Genomic DNA, 16,629 nt, shown 5'->3' with positions numbered 1-16,629 from the left:
AAATATTTGCCCTAATCACTGAAATTATATTTAGGAAAATAAATTCTGGATAGATGTTCTTAGATTTGCTAATCTCAAAAAAACATCTCAGATAAGATAGAAAACAATAAGGGGACATGATCATGACAAGTGCAAATGTTTTCGTTTTCCTTGTAACCATTCCAACAAAGAAAGGTTATTTTTGTTCACATATGCCATTTTATATGGAAGCATATACCATGTATTTAAAAACATGGTAAGAAAATGTTGTTTAATTTGAAACCCAAAATAAATTCTTTAATTTGAATTGGTTTCCATTTAATATTTATTCTATTTTGAATCTTAATTTCTTATTGGAAATAATTTCAAAACCATTTCCAAACCAATTAGAGGCCAATATGTTCAATGTAATATTATACAATTTATATACAAATACTCTAGATATATGGGGGCATATTGGATCAGCATTTAAAGATGCTGAGCTTGTCAACTGGAATGCTGCTAGCTCAGGTTTGAGACACAAGCGCTGTCCAATGGAGTGAGCTCCTGTTCCTTGCACCAGTTCCTACCCACCTAGCAGTTTGAAAGCATGCAAATGTGGGTAGATTAATAGGTACCACTTGGTGGAAAGGTAATAGTATTCCATGCGCCTTTGGCATATAGCCATGTTAGCCACATAACCACTGCTCCCTTGACCAAGAAATGGAGATGAGCACCACCTCTAGAGTTGGACATGACTGGACAGGGAAACCTTTACCTTTTACCTTTAGATATATCTGGAAGATTCAGTACTATTGCTCCAAAGGACTTAGCACCTAGTCTTTTTCTTTTCTAAAATTCTTTTTAATTTTTAAATAAAAAATTTAAACTGTAAATGTGATTTAGCTTTGTCCCCAAAATAAGCCACATATTAATATTGAATTCAGTATTCTAAAATCATGTATTTCCTACTTGCTGATCGTTAGATGTGGTTTTGAGATTTTGCTTTTCCACACTTTTTTTTTCTCTGATAAGGAAATGTTTGATGTGATTCTGGATGAGAACCAGCTTGAAGATGCTTGTGAACACCTGGCTGACTATTTGGAAGCATACTGGAAGGCCACACATCCTACTAGCAGCCATCCTTCCAATCAGCTTCTCACTCGCACATTGGCATCTGCCACTCTTCCCATCAACCCAGGCCCAAATGTTAATTTACAGGTATGGTCATTTAAAAATGCAATACACTGGGTTGGTTATTTACATTATAAATATAACTGTATCTTCCAATAGCCAGTTTGATCTAGTGACTAAGGCACCCAGCTAGAATCCAATAGAGTGTGAGTTCTAGTCCCATTTCAGGCATGAAAGCCTGAAATTAGTGACTTTGGGCCAGTCACTCTCTCTTAGTCCAACTCACCTCACAGGGTGGTTGCTGTGGGGAAAAATAGGAGGAGAAAGAAGTCCTTAGTATGTTAGTTGCCTTCAGTTATTTATAAAAACTAGGCAGAATTTTTTAAAAATACATAAAAGATCCCAATCTTATATCTTTCACCTGTGTAATGGGGTGTGGATCAAAATCCTGCAAATTTGTCAACTGTTGTAACACTCATCAGACTAGAAACCTGTCAGCTTTTCCATTACGTTGCGTACCCATTTGCCTTCTGCAAAAGACAATGAGAATAGCTGAAGGACAAATGAATTCTCTGAAACATATTCCCAATAAAGTTGGGAAATAAATAAATAAATAAGAGATAAATTAAATATGAAATGATTATAGATGTCCCCTAAATTTACAGATGCAATGCCATTTAAATCATTCCATTAATATTTCTCTCTAAAATTGCTCCAAACTTTTGAAAAATAATAATGGAATCTACTGTTGCCTTTTCAAGAAAAATCAAATTGACTCTCATGGAACAAGTTGGGAAAATTGCCATTATCAAATTCAGGTCTGAAGCCAAACTTCTCAGTTAACAATTCACTTGCATATCTACCAATCTAGATGTAATATTTCTCTGAGACCAAATACCAGTTTCAAAGTTAAGAATAAATTATTTTCTTAGAAATTATAAATCTATAATATATCTGAACAGTTCTGCCCTTGCTTGAATTTAATTCTAGGTTTGATAACGCAGACTGAATAATCTAAATATGAGCAAATTGTTCACAATAACTAAAGGTTTTTTAATTTGCTTTTAAGTGATTTTATTGCTGAAATTAATAAAAGACTGATAAAACTACACCTTTTTTACTGATGCCTGCTCTAATTTTTTTTCTGAAGCTTTTCATACCTGGTTCACTCTTGTACTGCTGGATTTTGTCATTTACTTTTACATGAAGTGTCTGGGCTCAGAGGGGACCAAACAGAAATTGGCGTGACTGCAGGATGTTAGGATAAATCAGTAAATAAATAAATAAAGGCTGATTGCTTTCTTTTTGGAATGAGGTTTTACTTATACTATAAGGAAATACCGATGATAAAGTTTGAAGTATTAAATTAGTCCAACTGGATAGCCATAAATAATTGCCTTAAACTTACTATTCTGATGCATAGATTTATTGAACAAATTTGTTCAAGAATGTTGAAGACTCTGACATTACTGATTTAAAAAGGCATTTTTTTAATGCATTTACTATTTTGTTATATTGATCAGGGATCTCAGGTTGATCAGAGGAATGAGCAATCAGCCACTGAAAGAACTGGTTCACAAGGAGAAGAAGAAACACAAGTTGAAACCACCAGGAAATCTCAACATCGCTCTTCCTCTTCAGGACATCATCATAACCACCGTAGTGGAACTAGCCGTGGTTTATCTCGACAAGAAACTGTTGACTCAGAAACACAAGACAACAGAGATTCAGCATATATAGAACCAAAAGAGGACCATTCCCATGAACCCTATGATTCTCATAGAGATCATAATCACAAGGATGAACCTCATGGGGTCAGTGATCACAGGCATCAAGAAACAAGGCATCGATCAAAGGAAAGGGACCGAGAACAGGACCACAATGAAGGCAACAAACAACGTAGCCGTCATAAATCAAGGGACCAGTATTGTGACAGGGATGGAGAAGTGGTACCTAAGAAACGTAGTGACACAGTGGAATGGAAAAGAGATGTGTATATCCATCAGTAACGCCTGTGACAGTTTTGTGTTTCTTTTGAAATTGGGTATGAGAAAGGTCTTTAAAATAATCTTGATTTTTTTCAGTGCAGAATGTAGTATCTTGTATGCTGATTTTAAAGTGCTGGTGCTTTCAAAGTGATGGCATAAAATAGGATATTCATTTTGATTAATGCTATAACACACTGGCATAGTGCAACTGTGGATTTTCTGAAGTTATGCTATGCTATTTTTCCCCCAAACTGATTCTTGTAGCTGCCATTTGAACAGATACCTGTTGCCATCAAGGTGATGTTAGTGTTTTTAAACAAAATATGGTTGATATTTAATATTTTCCCCATTTTTCAGCAAGCCAAAATCAGCATATTCAGATTGAAGCTCTCAATGGCTCTTTTTTAAAAAAGAAAAAATCTTGACTTGTGTATTGATTTCTGTTGCTTGGTCCTCTAGTGGACTACATTTTGAAACAGAATTCAGTCTTGCCTTATACATAGGGGATCATAAATTCAAAGTCTCTTTTCTATATACTGGTACTGTGTACTGTATAGACAGTTTATAAATGTTATTTCTGCAGACACCTTCTTACATAAGATTGATCACACTATTTTAGAATCCTAATGCCAAGTCAGCAGATTTGCTTTTGAATTATGGGCAACTGGAAAATGTATAGCACCATTCACACTAGACACATATTCTTATACTCTAATAGGAGTGACCACTTTAGATAACAAGTTGGATTCTTGCAAACCTATCATCTTTGCATTTTAAATCTATGGCAAAAATAATGGGACACTGTAAACGGTCCTGCTACACATACTACTTAACGAATTGCTCTGACAGCACACAGTTGTTGTTTTTTATCAACTTGACAGGCAATAGTTGTATAATGCATAAGCATGTGTGTATCTGAAAGAGTGGGGAGAGTGTGTTAGTGATAAAGGAAGGGAGAGAGAAAGGCTTATTAAAATTACCTGAGGATCATTCCATATCTTATGAATCTGCCATAATTATCATATGTTTATGCTTAGGTATAAGATCTTGTCAAGAAGCAGATATGGTTGGTTATTCTTTTTATAGAAGAAGCATATCAATTTCTGCTTCAGGCATGTTCCCGGCATCTGAATGAGGAAACTAGGATTAAATCATAATGCATCAATCAGGTCCAAGTATAGTTTATTCTAAAATCTGTGTGCTTTTATTTTTTCCTTGCTGTTTTTTTAAATCAGAAGTTCAAGATTGCAGGCCAGTGACATGGGAAACTATACGACTAACAGGTAATTGGGAAAGCATCAATCTGCTGGCTTTTATTTTATTTTATTTTTTGAGGATCCAGGAAAGTTAAAAACACAAGCAAATGTGACTGTGAGTGTTTCACCGGAAATGTAAACTTTTTGTGTTCTAGAGTATTTGTTTTAGTAAGACAAGTTTACACAGCTTGTGGAGAGTTATTTTGTTGGAAAATAAATTTTGTAGCTTCTCTGCTTTTTTTCTATATTTGACCATCTTTCTATTCTAATCAATTTGTTCATTTATCTTTTACTTATGGGATTTACTGCTACAAGGTTGCTGAACCATTATGATAATTTCTACATTTTTTGTCAGAAACAAATAATACTACAAATTTTAAGTAATACTGTAAATAATTGTAGTATTTACAGTATATATATATATATTTACATTCCTCACGCATGGACAGGCTATATTTAGTTCTGCCCAGCATCTTTATAGTATTATAGAAAATAATAAGAATAAAGGAATAATATTAAGCATATTGACTTAACATACATAGCATAAATGAGATTTATTTATATTGGGAGGAGAAGATCATTGCAGCTAAAAACATGGACTGACACTGTATTCAACTCTCCTGAAAATTCTCCTTAACGTATAAAAGTTGAAAGTCTTTCATAAATTTACAACATATTGAAATATTAATTTGGGGTAAACTTTAGATTGGCCCCAAATATAGGCATAGCTTCAAAATGTATTGCAGGTAGTATTTCAGTGTTGTATTTGTAAATTAACTATGTACATAGTGTCTTAATATGTAAAATCTCTATTGCAGAAGAAATTAGTATTTGACTTCATACTTTTCATTCTAATATCCAAGCTACAAGACCAACTTTTGTATTAGAATCCTATGGCTACAAAGAAATACATATACATGAAAAGGAAGATAACTAAAGTAAGAAAAGAGAAACAAGTGCAATCTGGTAATTCCAAAAAGTAATTATCAGGAAATATAAATATTACAGAATTAGAGGAGCAAGAAAAGTAATGTCTCTTTTGAGCTAAACTCAACTCCTTGAAATTTAATGGATGCACCCATGTAGTTTTTTTGGCAAAAATATAAAAGGCCTTATCTATGCATGTTTTTTTCTAGAATCATAGAGTTGCCATAGGTGTATCAAGTCCAATTCCCTGGGTACTGCAGTATACACTGTAACATTTTTGATAGATTGTTTGAAAATTTTTTGTTGTTTGAAAATTCCAGTGAAGGGGTAGAAATTAGTTCATGCAGTAACCTAATTCACTGATTCATAGTTCCTATTTTCAAGAAGCTTTTCCTAATACCTAATCTATATCTTTGAAGTTTTATTCTATCAGTTTTAATTTTACTTTCTGGTGCAAGTGAGAGTAAATTTTAACTCTCACTATCATATACCTTGTCAACCTTCTCTTCAAATTAAACCTACTTAGGTCTTTAACTGTGTCTCATAGAACTTAGTTTTCCATAAGTTCACTATCTTGGTGGTCCTTTCTGGACTTGCTTCAGTTTATTTCTTTGTAAAATTTATGTCCGCCCATTTCACCAACAAGTGACTTGAACAACAGAAAATAATAGGTATTTTTTTAAAAGTTGGGATGTGCAGAACTGAATGCAATACCCCAAGCGAGACCTAACCAAGGCAGAATAGAGCAAAATAATTACTTCCCGTAGTCTGGACTGCTAGTGCTTCTATAATCTGGACTTTTACTGCTACTTCAGTTTGTTCTCGGGAGGTGGGAAAAGGCATCATTTCCCAACTAAGTTTCCAAAGCCCCCAAATATCCAGGTGCTAATTCCTCAAGATCAGGGACGCGGTGGCTCAGTGGGTTAGGACGCTGAGCTTGTCGATCTGAAGGTTGGCAGTTTGGCGGGTCGAATCCCAAGTGCCGCGTAACAGAGTGAGCGCCTGTTACTCGTCCCAGCTTCTGCCAACCTAGCAGTTTGAAAGCACATAAAAATGCAAGTAGAAAAATAGGGACCACTACGGTGGGAAGGTAACAGCGTTCCGTGCGCCTTTGGCGTCTAGTCATGCCGGCCACATGACCACGGACATGTCCTCGGACAAGCACTGGCTCTTCAGCTTTGAAATGGAGATGAGCACCAGCCCCTAGAGTCGGAAACGACTAGCATGCATGTGCGGGGGAACCTTTACCTTTACCTTAAATTCCTCAAGACAGAATTGTGTATTGATAGCAAAAATAAAATGCATATCTTCCCTTATATATATTCTGGGATGTTTTAGAATGAATGAAAACAAGTTTTACAAGATTATGAATAATTTCCCCATCAGATATATAGATATGAGAGATCATACTGAGAGCAACTCCTTTGACTCTCAGCAAGTTAAAAAATAAAAGATTACATAAAATCTTAGGTTAAAATAAATTATTTTGATAGAAGAATTTAAAATAAACAATTGTGCACTGTAGGACAGTAGATAGAGATACTGTAAGCTATCCACAGGCAAAGATGGGGCAAAAATGAATAAAAGATTTGTTTTGAGCCAGACAAGCTAGATGCTACTGGAGGTGGGTCTTTGAACACTGAATGGTAGGAATCTTGCCTTCCCTAAAGCAAAAAAACTGAGGATTTTCAAAATAAGGAGTATCAGGTGTACAGAAACAAACTGGCAGCCAGTGTAAAAATTTCAAAATGGGTATTATGGGAACCTCCAAAGATTAACCTGGCTGTGACATTTTATATTTGTTGAGGTTTCTGAGAGTTAACTACAATTAATATTTTTCTCAACTACTCTTCAAAAATGTGGAAGGAATTGTGTAGCCATCCCCTTTTGTGAGATATAGTTTTTCATTAGGAAGCTATTTGCTCAAAACTTTGACACACAGAAATTACTAAATTTCCATATAGAAGAGCTTGAGTTTATAATTTAAGTAACTTTTTAGGATGAAGTGCTTCAGATCTCCTTTCAGTGCAGCGTCTTTGTAATCAAAGAAGCAACTGATGACCTTTTCTTTAGGTTCCTGCCCATGACTGAAAACAGAGGTATTATAAGAAATATACTAAAGTTAATGGAACTCTGTAAAAACATTTGAGTTGTACAACACTTCTCTCTCCAAATATTCCTATATGTAGTACTTACTATTGTGACACTTTTTTTGCAGATCATAAATGTAGTTCCAAAGACAAGAAAAATAGTTTATATAACACATATAAAGTATTAATTTGTATAACATATTCACATACCTCTTGTCAAAAGATTGTCAAGATGAGCTTTGCCAGATGCTTACGTTCTAAATTAATCTTACTTTAGATGCTTAAAGGCTATGGCTCCTAGTTCATTTTTCCTCAGCAGCATTAAAATATGTTCTGTATCTTCAGCAAGCACAAGATTTTTACCTTTGTTACTCTTTAATTTTACTTTCCTGATCAGGATTTTTATTTATCAAATCACATTGGAGTGCTCTTCTTGCTTGAAGGCCTGCGACCCCTAAGACAATTTTTTTTCCATAACTGGAATCATTCATCTGAATTCCATTGTATACAGAGGATATATCAGATATATTATATAACATAAATCAGATTATCCTTTAGTTTTTATATATATATTGCTCTACTCACTATTTTTAGTTAACAGATTACACTACTGGTTTTGGAGAAAATGCAGCAAACATTATGAATTGAACATCTGTAAGTCCACATTACCTTTATCCTGAAAATGATTCCAAGCATTCTGTCCCATTATTTCCATTTTACTTCCATATGGAAACAGATTAATATTTCTAACTGTTCTATTTTTCTGTCTCTTTTCAACATAAAATCCAACATTTTTGTTGCAGATCTGAGATATTTTTGTAATTTTACTCCTAATTCTGCAATTTTTAATCAGTTGCGTATATTACAAAATGACTCTCTGTTCCCTTGCCCACATTAGATAGTAAGATTTCAATAGGACATTATAGTTAAATCCTTTTATAAATATATAATGCAAGTCTGCTATTCTTATTTATATGTGTCAAAAAAGTACCATAGAACTTAAAAATATATAATCAAAATGTTACACTATGAAACTAATGGACCTTCCTTATGTTGGGGGAGGGCTGCTAAAAATAGGTAAGGAGGCCATAAGAAAAATAAAATCAAACATGATGTGGGTAATGTTCACACATATGCATATTAAAATCCAAGATAAAAACACTGGGTCTTAGTGGAGAGTGTTTCATACAACGCATACACAATTATACAGTTGCTGTATCTCCAACATGGCAAAAGTCACCAATAGGTGGTTTTAAAGGGAAAATAAATTTTAAGAAAAACGTGAATTTTCAGAAGACAGGTAGAATAGAATAGAACTGGTAAGGACCTTGGATGTCTTCTAGTCCAGCTCCCTGTTTAAGCAGGAGGACCTCTATGCCAGTGGTGTCAAACGGCCGGCCCTTGGGCTGGACGCGTCACGCAGAAGCCACACCCACCCCATTGCCAGCAATGACAAAACTGTCCCGATACATTGCGCGACATCACGTGATGTCGCGGGTTTTTGACATGTCTGACCTATACCATCTCATCTATAGGTCAGGGGATTTCCCTTGTTTCTTCAGCTCATTATTTCTTCTTTGGTTCTGCTCCAGAATCAAACACAACACATCTGATATTAGAATAGTCAGCATTCCTGAGGGCATAAGTGAACATGCCCTGTTGTGCTGATAGGCACAACTAAACAGTTAATTTTGTAGAGAAGCAATTAGAAAGCTCTCAAATGAATTATAATAAAAAGCAGTCAGATGCTCATTTAATAACAATTCTGATTAAATAAAGCTTTTAATACTATAAAATTGTTTTTCAAAAGCGATCTGTAAGATGTTATAAAGTGTATTAAAATCCATTCAAATTTTATTTTGAACTCAGCATCGTATAGTTTGAAAGTAGGATTTCTACTGTGTGAGATTGTAAACAAAACCATATGGGCAAACTGAGCAAACAAGTTTCCATAATTAGTGACCTGTTGTTAATGTAAAATCAAATGAAACTTGAAAGTTTCCAAATTGCAATGGTCCATTTTCTTAAGACTTGTTTCTCCAACCTGAGGATTTCCTCCCAGGAGAGATTTTACTGCTGCTATAGCAACTATGTCGTCAGTCTGTTGGCTTGGCAACATAGCTGCAGAAGGAACACAGTTTGGAACACTAAAAGGAAAGCATAGATTTATTTACACTGATGTTTAAAACAATTCTCACTGCACTTTTATAAATTTTGCAATAAAAAACCCTATACAGTCTTTGTTTGCTAGACATATCAAATCTTCATAGTTGACATTTTGCAAAGAATTACAGTCCATTCCCTGCAAAATAATTTCAGATGGATCAAATCTCTGTAGCAGTTTCAGCTGCTCAGGTGACAGTCCAGCTCCCATCATGCCTTCTCCTCCAACATGGGGTTCCTTTTAGGGAGGAAAATAAAAGAAACAGTTGGTTATTTGGCTGGTCATTATTTAACTTAAAATAGAAGCTGATATTTGTAAAGATCAGCACACTAGCTCTACCTTTGCAAGAACATTATTGGAATATATTTATAGAGAAAACTGTCTTGCTATAAATCCTCTGTAAAGAATAATTATTCAAAATGAAGGTGGAAAGCCAGTGATATAAAAAGGATGAAAACCATTCCTCAGCCACCACTAATATAAAAACCCTAATTTAATGCCAACCAAAGTTTCCTCAATATGTAGTTTATTTCTATGCAGGTTATTTTATTACTATATTAATAAAATAGCATAGTAATAATAAAAGCATAAAATGCTATATTTATTAGCAAAAACTAAGCATAGATGAAAGGAGACATAATTATATTAAGTTGCCATCTAAAATAAATTTATTTTGTTGTAGGTGGAAGCCATTTTCTATGTTAAGCATCAAAAGTGTATTTAAATTTAGCCCTCAATCTCACAGTCATTTATATGGGAATATATCTCATAGAATTCAGTTGCCCTTCTGCTACTCTCAGTTCCTTTGCAGGAGGCAAATTGGTAGGCAAATTAAGAGATGTCAGATTTATTCTGATGAGTGTTACAGCGTCTGGCCACTTTGCAGGCTCTGGATCCACGCCCCACTAAACAGGGTAGAAGATGCAGGATTTAGACTTTTTTTAACTTACGCATTTACTGTTTTAGTAAAGGTCACCAACGAACCTAATAAGCCTACTTATTTTTTCCACAATTACCCCGAGCATGTGTTGGGATGACAGAGAGGGGTTCCCCCAAAGTCACAATCAATTTTAATGCCTAAGGGGGAATAAAATTAATCTCATTTAACCTAACAAATCAATCTTAATACTTTAAATATATATGCTTAATAGAAGTGAATAGATTTTAATTTGGATAGTAAAAATGCAAAGGTTTTAAGGCTTAGCAAATTAAGGATAAAATCCACTTCCTTGCCTTACTGGATTCAATTCCCCAACAACAGTAGTTAGTACCGAAAATATGTAACGTTTATTGGGCATGCTTTGCACAAAACTTTTCCTGGCACTAAAACCCTATTACAATATTGTGGGGTTTTTTTCCTGGTATATAGCCAGCCCCAGCAAATACCAGATATTCTGCTTTCCATTTCTAAAGTAGATTGAACTGTTTACTTTCCATACCAATGTATTTCATTTTAGCATTTGTACGATTTACAGAATGTGAATTTCAAAAAAACAAACCAGTCAAACCCATCCAACTTCTGTCCAAGTTGGCTTCTTAACCATCCAGAGCTTGTTTTAAAACCTTGTCTCTAATTTTTACAAAATGCTACACCATTTTTTTAAAAAATGAAATCAAATAATAACTGAGGAACATTTCTTATCTGTTCAGGACAGGAGGTTAGCTGAAAAAGGTCATTCTGGTTGTGTACAGTGATAAACCATGGTTTAGCAAGATATGCAAGTTAATTAATGCCTTCTCAAAAGCTCTTTTCTATTTTTCTTAAACTGCCTGGACAAGTCCTTTCAGATTTTTTTCTGGCAAGGTTTTTCAGAAGTGATTTGCCATTGCCTCCTTCATAGGACTGAGATAGAGTAACTAGATTATCCAGCTGGCTTTGTGTCCAGGGTGGGGGTAGAATTCCTGGCTTCTATCCTGAAGCTTTAACCACTACAACAAACTGGGTCTCTATGGATGTAAACAAAATATGGAAAAGAGTTTAAAAATTACAAAATATATTTTTCCTGGGCAGATGGATAAACTGTTAATTACAACAAACACCAAATAAATGACAGATTCTTGATAAGATGATAGATATTTCTTGATCTCAGCTCAATCTTTATAACTACTAAAATGGTTGTAATTGGGTGAATTCTTCCACAAGATGTTTTCAACTGACAATGTAATATAAAAGTGGGAAACAAAGTTACATAGATGAAATTTAAAGAAATTTGTTCTTACCTGTGACTCAAGCTGGAGGCAGGGAAAAGTTTCTAGTGCCCAAGCCACTTGCTCCTCATTCTCAGAAAGGGTAATTGTGCAGGTACTATATACTAGGATGCCCCCTGGCTTTAGCAGTTGCACTGCCTAGAATGATAATCAGATTTTCACTTTGTAGAATTTTTTCTAGTATTTCACAAATAACGCTGTTTTCTAAACATACAGACTACAGGTAGTCCTCAACTTGCAACCATTCACTTAGTAACTGAAGTTACAATGCTGCTGAAAAAAGTTACTTGTGAACAATTCTCACACAATCATTGCAGCATCCACATAATCATGTGATCAAAATTGGTTGGCAACTATGACAGTTGCACTATTCCGGGATCATGTGATCACTATTTGCATCCTTCCCAGCTGGTTTCTGACAAGCAAAGTCAATGGGGGAGGCTTAACTGCATGATTCACTTAACAACTGCAGATTAACAAGAATGGCAGAAAAAGTCACAAAATGGGATGCAACTCATTTAACTGTCTTACTTAGCAACAGTAATTTTGAACTCAATTGTAGTTGCAACTCAAGGACTACCTGTAGTTTAAAAGCTTCTCTACAGATCAGTGGCACAGTGCACATTAATTCTAACAAGGTGTTCAAAGATTCATGGCTACTAATCATAATGGAACCACCATAGAAATGTTGCTGAAAGTGAAGAGCACTTACTCTTTGGCGTATAGCTCCACAGCCCTGCCTATTTCTATCCAGCCTTTTCTAGCTATACCGTGTGATGGAATGGTAAATGCTATTTACCAGGAGATATTCTCAGGATAATCCAATAATTCCCAAATTCTTTCTCCTTTAGGAGAAAAGGAAGAAGAATCTGAAGACAACTTCTTTAAAGAATTGTATGAAAGGCTTTACTTTCATTTTGGCTCAATGTCTTCCAACAGACAGCAGAAGCAGCTGAACAAATAAATAGTTGAAATTGCAATTACACCATTATAGCAAATATCTTGATTTTTCTCCCCTACCATTTTTCAGGAATTGTTATATAACCAAAGTACAGAAAAGTAAAACTCTTTAATAAAATTATTTTCTGAAAATATTTCTGCTGTAAGGATATGAGAAAAAGTTTATCAAAAATAATCTTACATCAATACTGTTTGACAGTCTTTTGTATTAATTTTAATAAAATGTATTTCTTTTAAAACAATCCAGCAAACAACAGACAACTCCCAAGCCTCTCCTTCATATTTTATTTAATAGTTTGTACTATTAAACATACCACTCTAAAAAGCTTGCGCTGCAAAGGTTGATAGGAAGTTATTTCTTTTAAAGACCACGAATAAGCCAAATTTGGCCTCTGTCCCATTCCACTACATGGAGCATCAAGAAGTATCCTGTCAAATGACTCGGGTAAGAATGGAGGTCCTTCTGCAAAATATATATACATATATATATATATATATTTCAAAGACAATAGTCTGCATGTTTTGCATAACTAATTCTGTTATTAATGAAAATTTCAGAGAACTGTTAATTAAAATTCCATGAGTCATATCAATTTAATGTAGTTAATCTAGTAGAATCTAGTTGAACCCTACTGGCTTTGGTTCAAAGTTTTTTTAATTAACTGTTATAAATAGCCATTGTATTTGGATGGAATTTTTATTTATTACTATTATTTATTAAACAAATTAATATACTGTAGCTGCATAGATGACTCCAGGTGGCTTACAAAATTTAAATTATGATTGCTTTTGCCTTCCACTCTATTTCTATGTAACAAAAATGTGTCCTGTTTAATTGGTATACAAGTTGATCCAGTCTCCTTAAATCTGTATCATGTCAAGATTTAATATGTGTATTGAAATCCTCTGTGTAATAGACCAACACTTCACTTGTATTGATGAAAACTGAATCTTAAGTGCTAACATTTTGAAGTTACATCTTTGTAGAAAGGCAAAATATGTTTATGAAGCAACTGATGTGGAAAGATTAAGATCATTAAAAAGACATTCTAAGGATTTGTTGGAACAGTATTTTTATATTTTAGCCATCAAACTGCACTAAATGATTAAAAATACAATAGATCTTTAATAAAAGTAGATACCTCTTCCTCACTTTTCCCACATCATATGTGCTCTGAGTTGTTCTTATGAAACTAGTAAGCTTCAGAAATTTTGATACAGATAGTCCTCACTTAACAATCATTTGTAAGTTATAATGTTGCTAAGAAAATGATAGATAGGACCAGTTCTCCCAAGTTAGCTTGCAGCATTCCTACAGTCGCGATCAAAATTTGATTGCTTGGCAGCCCATTAGCATTGATTACTGCAAGATGCATTTCAATTCCCCCAGCTTCCTATACCCCCTTTCCCATCTCTGCCCTTTTGGCTACCCCGTACTCCACCTCTGCTGCCCTCTGTCCCTCCAGCTGCCCTTTGTCTCCCTCCTCTTGCTGAGGTGTGCCCATCCAAGGTCTCAAGTCAGCATGAAGACCAGCAGTGAACTGTAATGCCCTTGCCTAATGGCACACAGTCCTCAGTCTAATAACCTGAGATTGCTGGACTACCAGGAGACCTAGTGGTGTAGTGGTTAAAATGCAATATTGCGGCTAAATCTGCCCATAGTCTAGAGTTCAATCCTGATGGAGCTCAAGATTTATTCAACCTTCCATTCTTCTGAGGTCAGTAAAATGAGGACCCAGATTGTTGGGGAGAATATGCAAATAATGCTTTACATTGTAAACCGCACAGAGAGTGCTGTAAAACACTATAGGACGGTACATAACTCTAAATTTTATTGCTACCAGAACTACTGTTTCAGTGAAGTTATGTGATGCTTTGCTTACTGACCTTATCAGTAAGATATGGCAACAGAAATTCCAGTCCCACTTAGGTTTGTTAAGCAAGGACTACATGTACAATTTTACTCAGTGTACCTTATTGTGCCATCCAAATCAAATTCAAATTAATCTTTATATGATAATCTCTATTATTCCATGTACAATAGTTAAAAAGTAACAGTACCTTGCCCATCCTCTAATTTGCTATCAGTAAGCGCCTTAGTACCATCATAACAAAAAGCTTTAATACAATTCAAATTTAACAATGCAGCATTTTGTTCAATCTTTTTCACTCTGTCTGCTATCTTGTCCAGCGCTATCACTTCCCCCTAAAAATTAAAAATTAAAAGTTTTTAATGACATAGCTGTTAAAATTGCTAAAGTATAGAGGTTGATACACATAATTTCAAATAACTAAAGTGCAATACATAACGCACCAGATTTACACAATATAATTGTTTTAACCCCGATTCAATACACATCTGTGAAAAAATTGCCCCAAAGAACCACAAATCAGCTATGATGCCTGCATCTGAAAAACTTGTGGCAACTTTCTCCATTTCAGAATCATCACACTATTCTTCATTTCTTAAGCAACAACTTTTTACTTAATAGCATGTTACAGTTTATTCATGACTAACTTCACCAAAACAAAGTAATATATTTCATTCAAATACTATAACATATGTCAAGCTGTAATTTTTTCCATGTTAACAATCTCTGTGCAGAGGCCCATTGAATAGTTGCAGTCTTTACTGTTTCAGATTATTATTTTTCCAATCCAATCTGTACCATCAAATGTAGGATATACTAAGTTTGCTGTTTTTGAAAAAAACTGCACATTTAGGAATGCTAATGTATAAAAACAGCAACCCCACATAAAAACATTTTAGTTAAGTAGAACATTATTTCAGTGTTTCATTATTGTGTTCTGCATGCTGGCAATTTCTCCATGCTGGAAAACTAAATAGTTCAGTAAGTGTAACAGCATTACATCCGGATTATAATTAGAAATATGACAAACAGCACAGCTTACATAAGTAGTTATCACAGGGGAATATCAATGTGCATCTTCCAAGTGATCTTCAAGGGCAGCCCCATGTAAAATGCATTGCAATAATCAAGCTGTGAAGTGATTAGGGCTTGAATGACCATCTGAAGACCCATGTGGGTCTTCACCCAGAAAGGATGTAACTGATTACTAGATGATGTTCAAAGGCTATCTTAGCCAAAGCTGCCATCAGGTAGGAGCTGTGAATCCAGGAGGAACCCTACATTGCACATCACCCTTGAATAAGAAAGTGTAATCCCATCCAAGGGTAAAGATGGAAAATTCAGATTTTCACAAACATTCACTCCTGATAGTTTTGAATCAAGTTTATTGATATTCCTCTCTATCCAGGCCCAACAGTGTCCAAGCATTGAGACAGAGCCTTGGCAAGCTTAATTGCCCTGGGATCAATTGATATCATTAGCATATTGATGAGACGACCCCGAACTGGCCAATAAACTCACATAATGGTTTCTTATAGATCTTGAGCAGGAGGGGAGAAAGTGACGAGTCCTGTGTTATCCCACAAAAGAGTGCTTGGGGGACAATTTATTCTCCTTAGCCAACACCAACCAGAATGACTCTGGAGGTAGGAAGAAAACTATATAAAAGAATGCTCCAAACTGCTAATCTTTGAATGCAGTCCAGAAGGATACCAAGATTGAATATATAAAGAGGTGCCATGAAATCAAGGAGCCCAAGAAAGAATCGTCTCTATCCAGGTCTGCCACAGATTCCATACAAGCCCAACTAAGGATGATTCCATACTAAATACTGAAACCTGATACGGTACTAGATAACCTACTTTTTTCTAGGGCATCTGCAACTAAAATGGGAAGATTTGGAGACAAGTCAATAGTTAACCAAATGGCTGGGTCCAAGGATGGTCTCAAGGAGGAGGTGCTCTACTATTTCATTCAAGGCCAATAGCACCACCCCCTTCCTCTACTACCACAGTACAATTTTCCTACTAACAACCTAGGAAGGACCTCAGCCCAATAAACAGATGACTAAAC

At 35.0% G+C, this 16,629-nt stretch overlaps 2 protein-coding genes across 11 annotated transcripts in view; one reads left to right on the top strand and one right to left on the bottom strand.

Annotated features, from left to right (window-relative positions):
* Positions 1-3,212, top strand: part of CACNB2 (calcium voltage-gated channel auxiliary subunit beta 2) — a gene marked incomplete at its 5' end in the record, with an annotated part of 213,102 nt that extends 209,890 nt beyond the window's left edge. For all 8 annotated transcript variants that reach the window (XM_081345463.1, XM_081345466.1, XM_081345462.1 and 5 more), the window contains 2 exons: positions 994-1,179; positions 2,616-3,212. In XM_081345463.1, coding sequence (XP_081201589.1) covers positions 994-1,179; positions 2,616-3,101 — 672 coding nt within the window. In that variant the 3' untranslated portion in view covers positions 3,102-3,212. The remainder of the gene's footprint in view (positions 1-993; positions 1,180-2,615) is intronic.
* Positions 3,213-8,343: 5,131 nt separating this feature from the next.
* The window catches only part of NSUN6 (NOP2/Sun RNA methyltransferase 6), a 28,039-nt gene continuing 19,753 nt past the window's right edge, over positions 8,344-16,629 (bottom strand). The window contains exons 8-11 of one of the 3 annotated variants that reach the window (XM_081343528.1): positions 14,747-14,891; positions 13,000-13,148; positions 11,738-11,863; positions 8,344-9,754 (exon numbers count right to left, since the gene is read on the bottom strand). In XM_081343528.1, the coding sequence (XP_081199654.1) occupies positions 9,548-9,754; positions 11,738-11,863; positions 13,000-13,148; positions 14,747-14,891 (627 nt within the window). In that variant the 3' untranslated portion in view covers positions 8,344-9,547. The remainder of the gene's footprint in view (positions 9,755-11,737; positions 11,864-12,999; positions 13,149-14,746; positions 14,892-16,629) is intronic. The other 2 variants (XM_081343527.1, XM_081343526.1) reach the window with 2 other exon arrangements.

The sequence above is a fragment of the Vipera berus genome, assembly GCF_964194415.1.
Source record: "Vipera berus genome assembly, chromosome: Z".
Taxonomy (NCBI): Eukaryota; Metazoa; Chordata; class Lepidosauria; order Squamata; family Viperidae; genus Vipera; species Vipera berus.
This window is presented reverse-complemented; position numbering and strand designations above follow the sequence as displayed.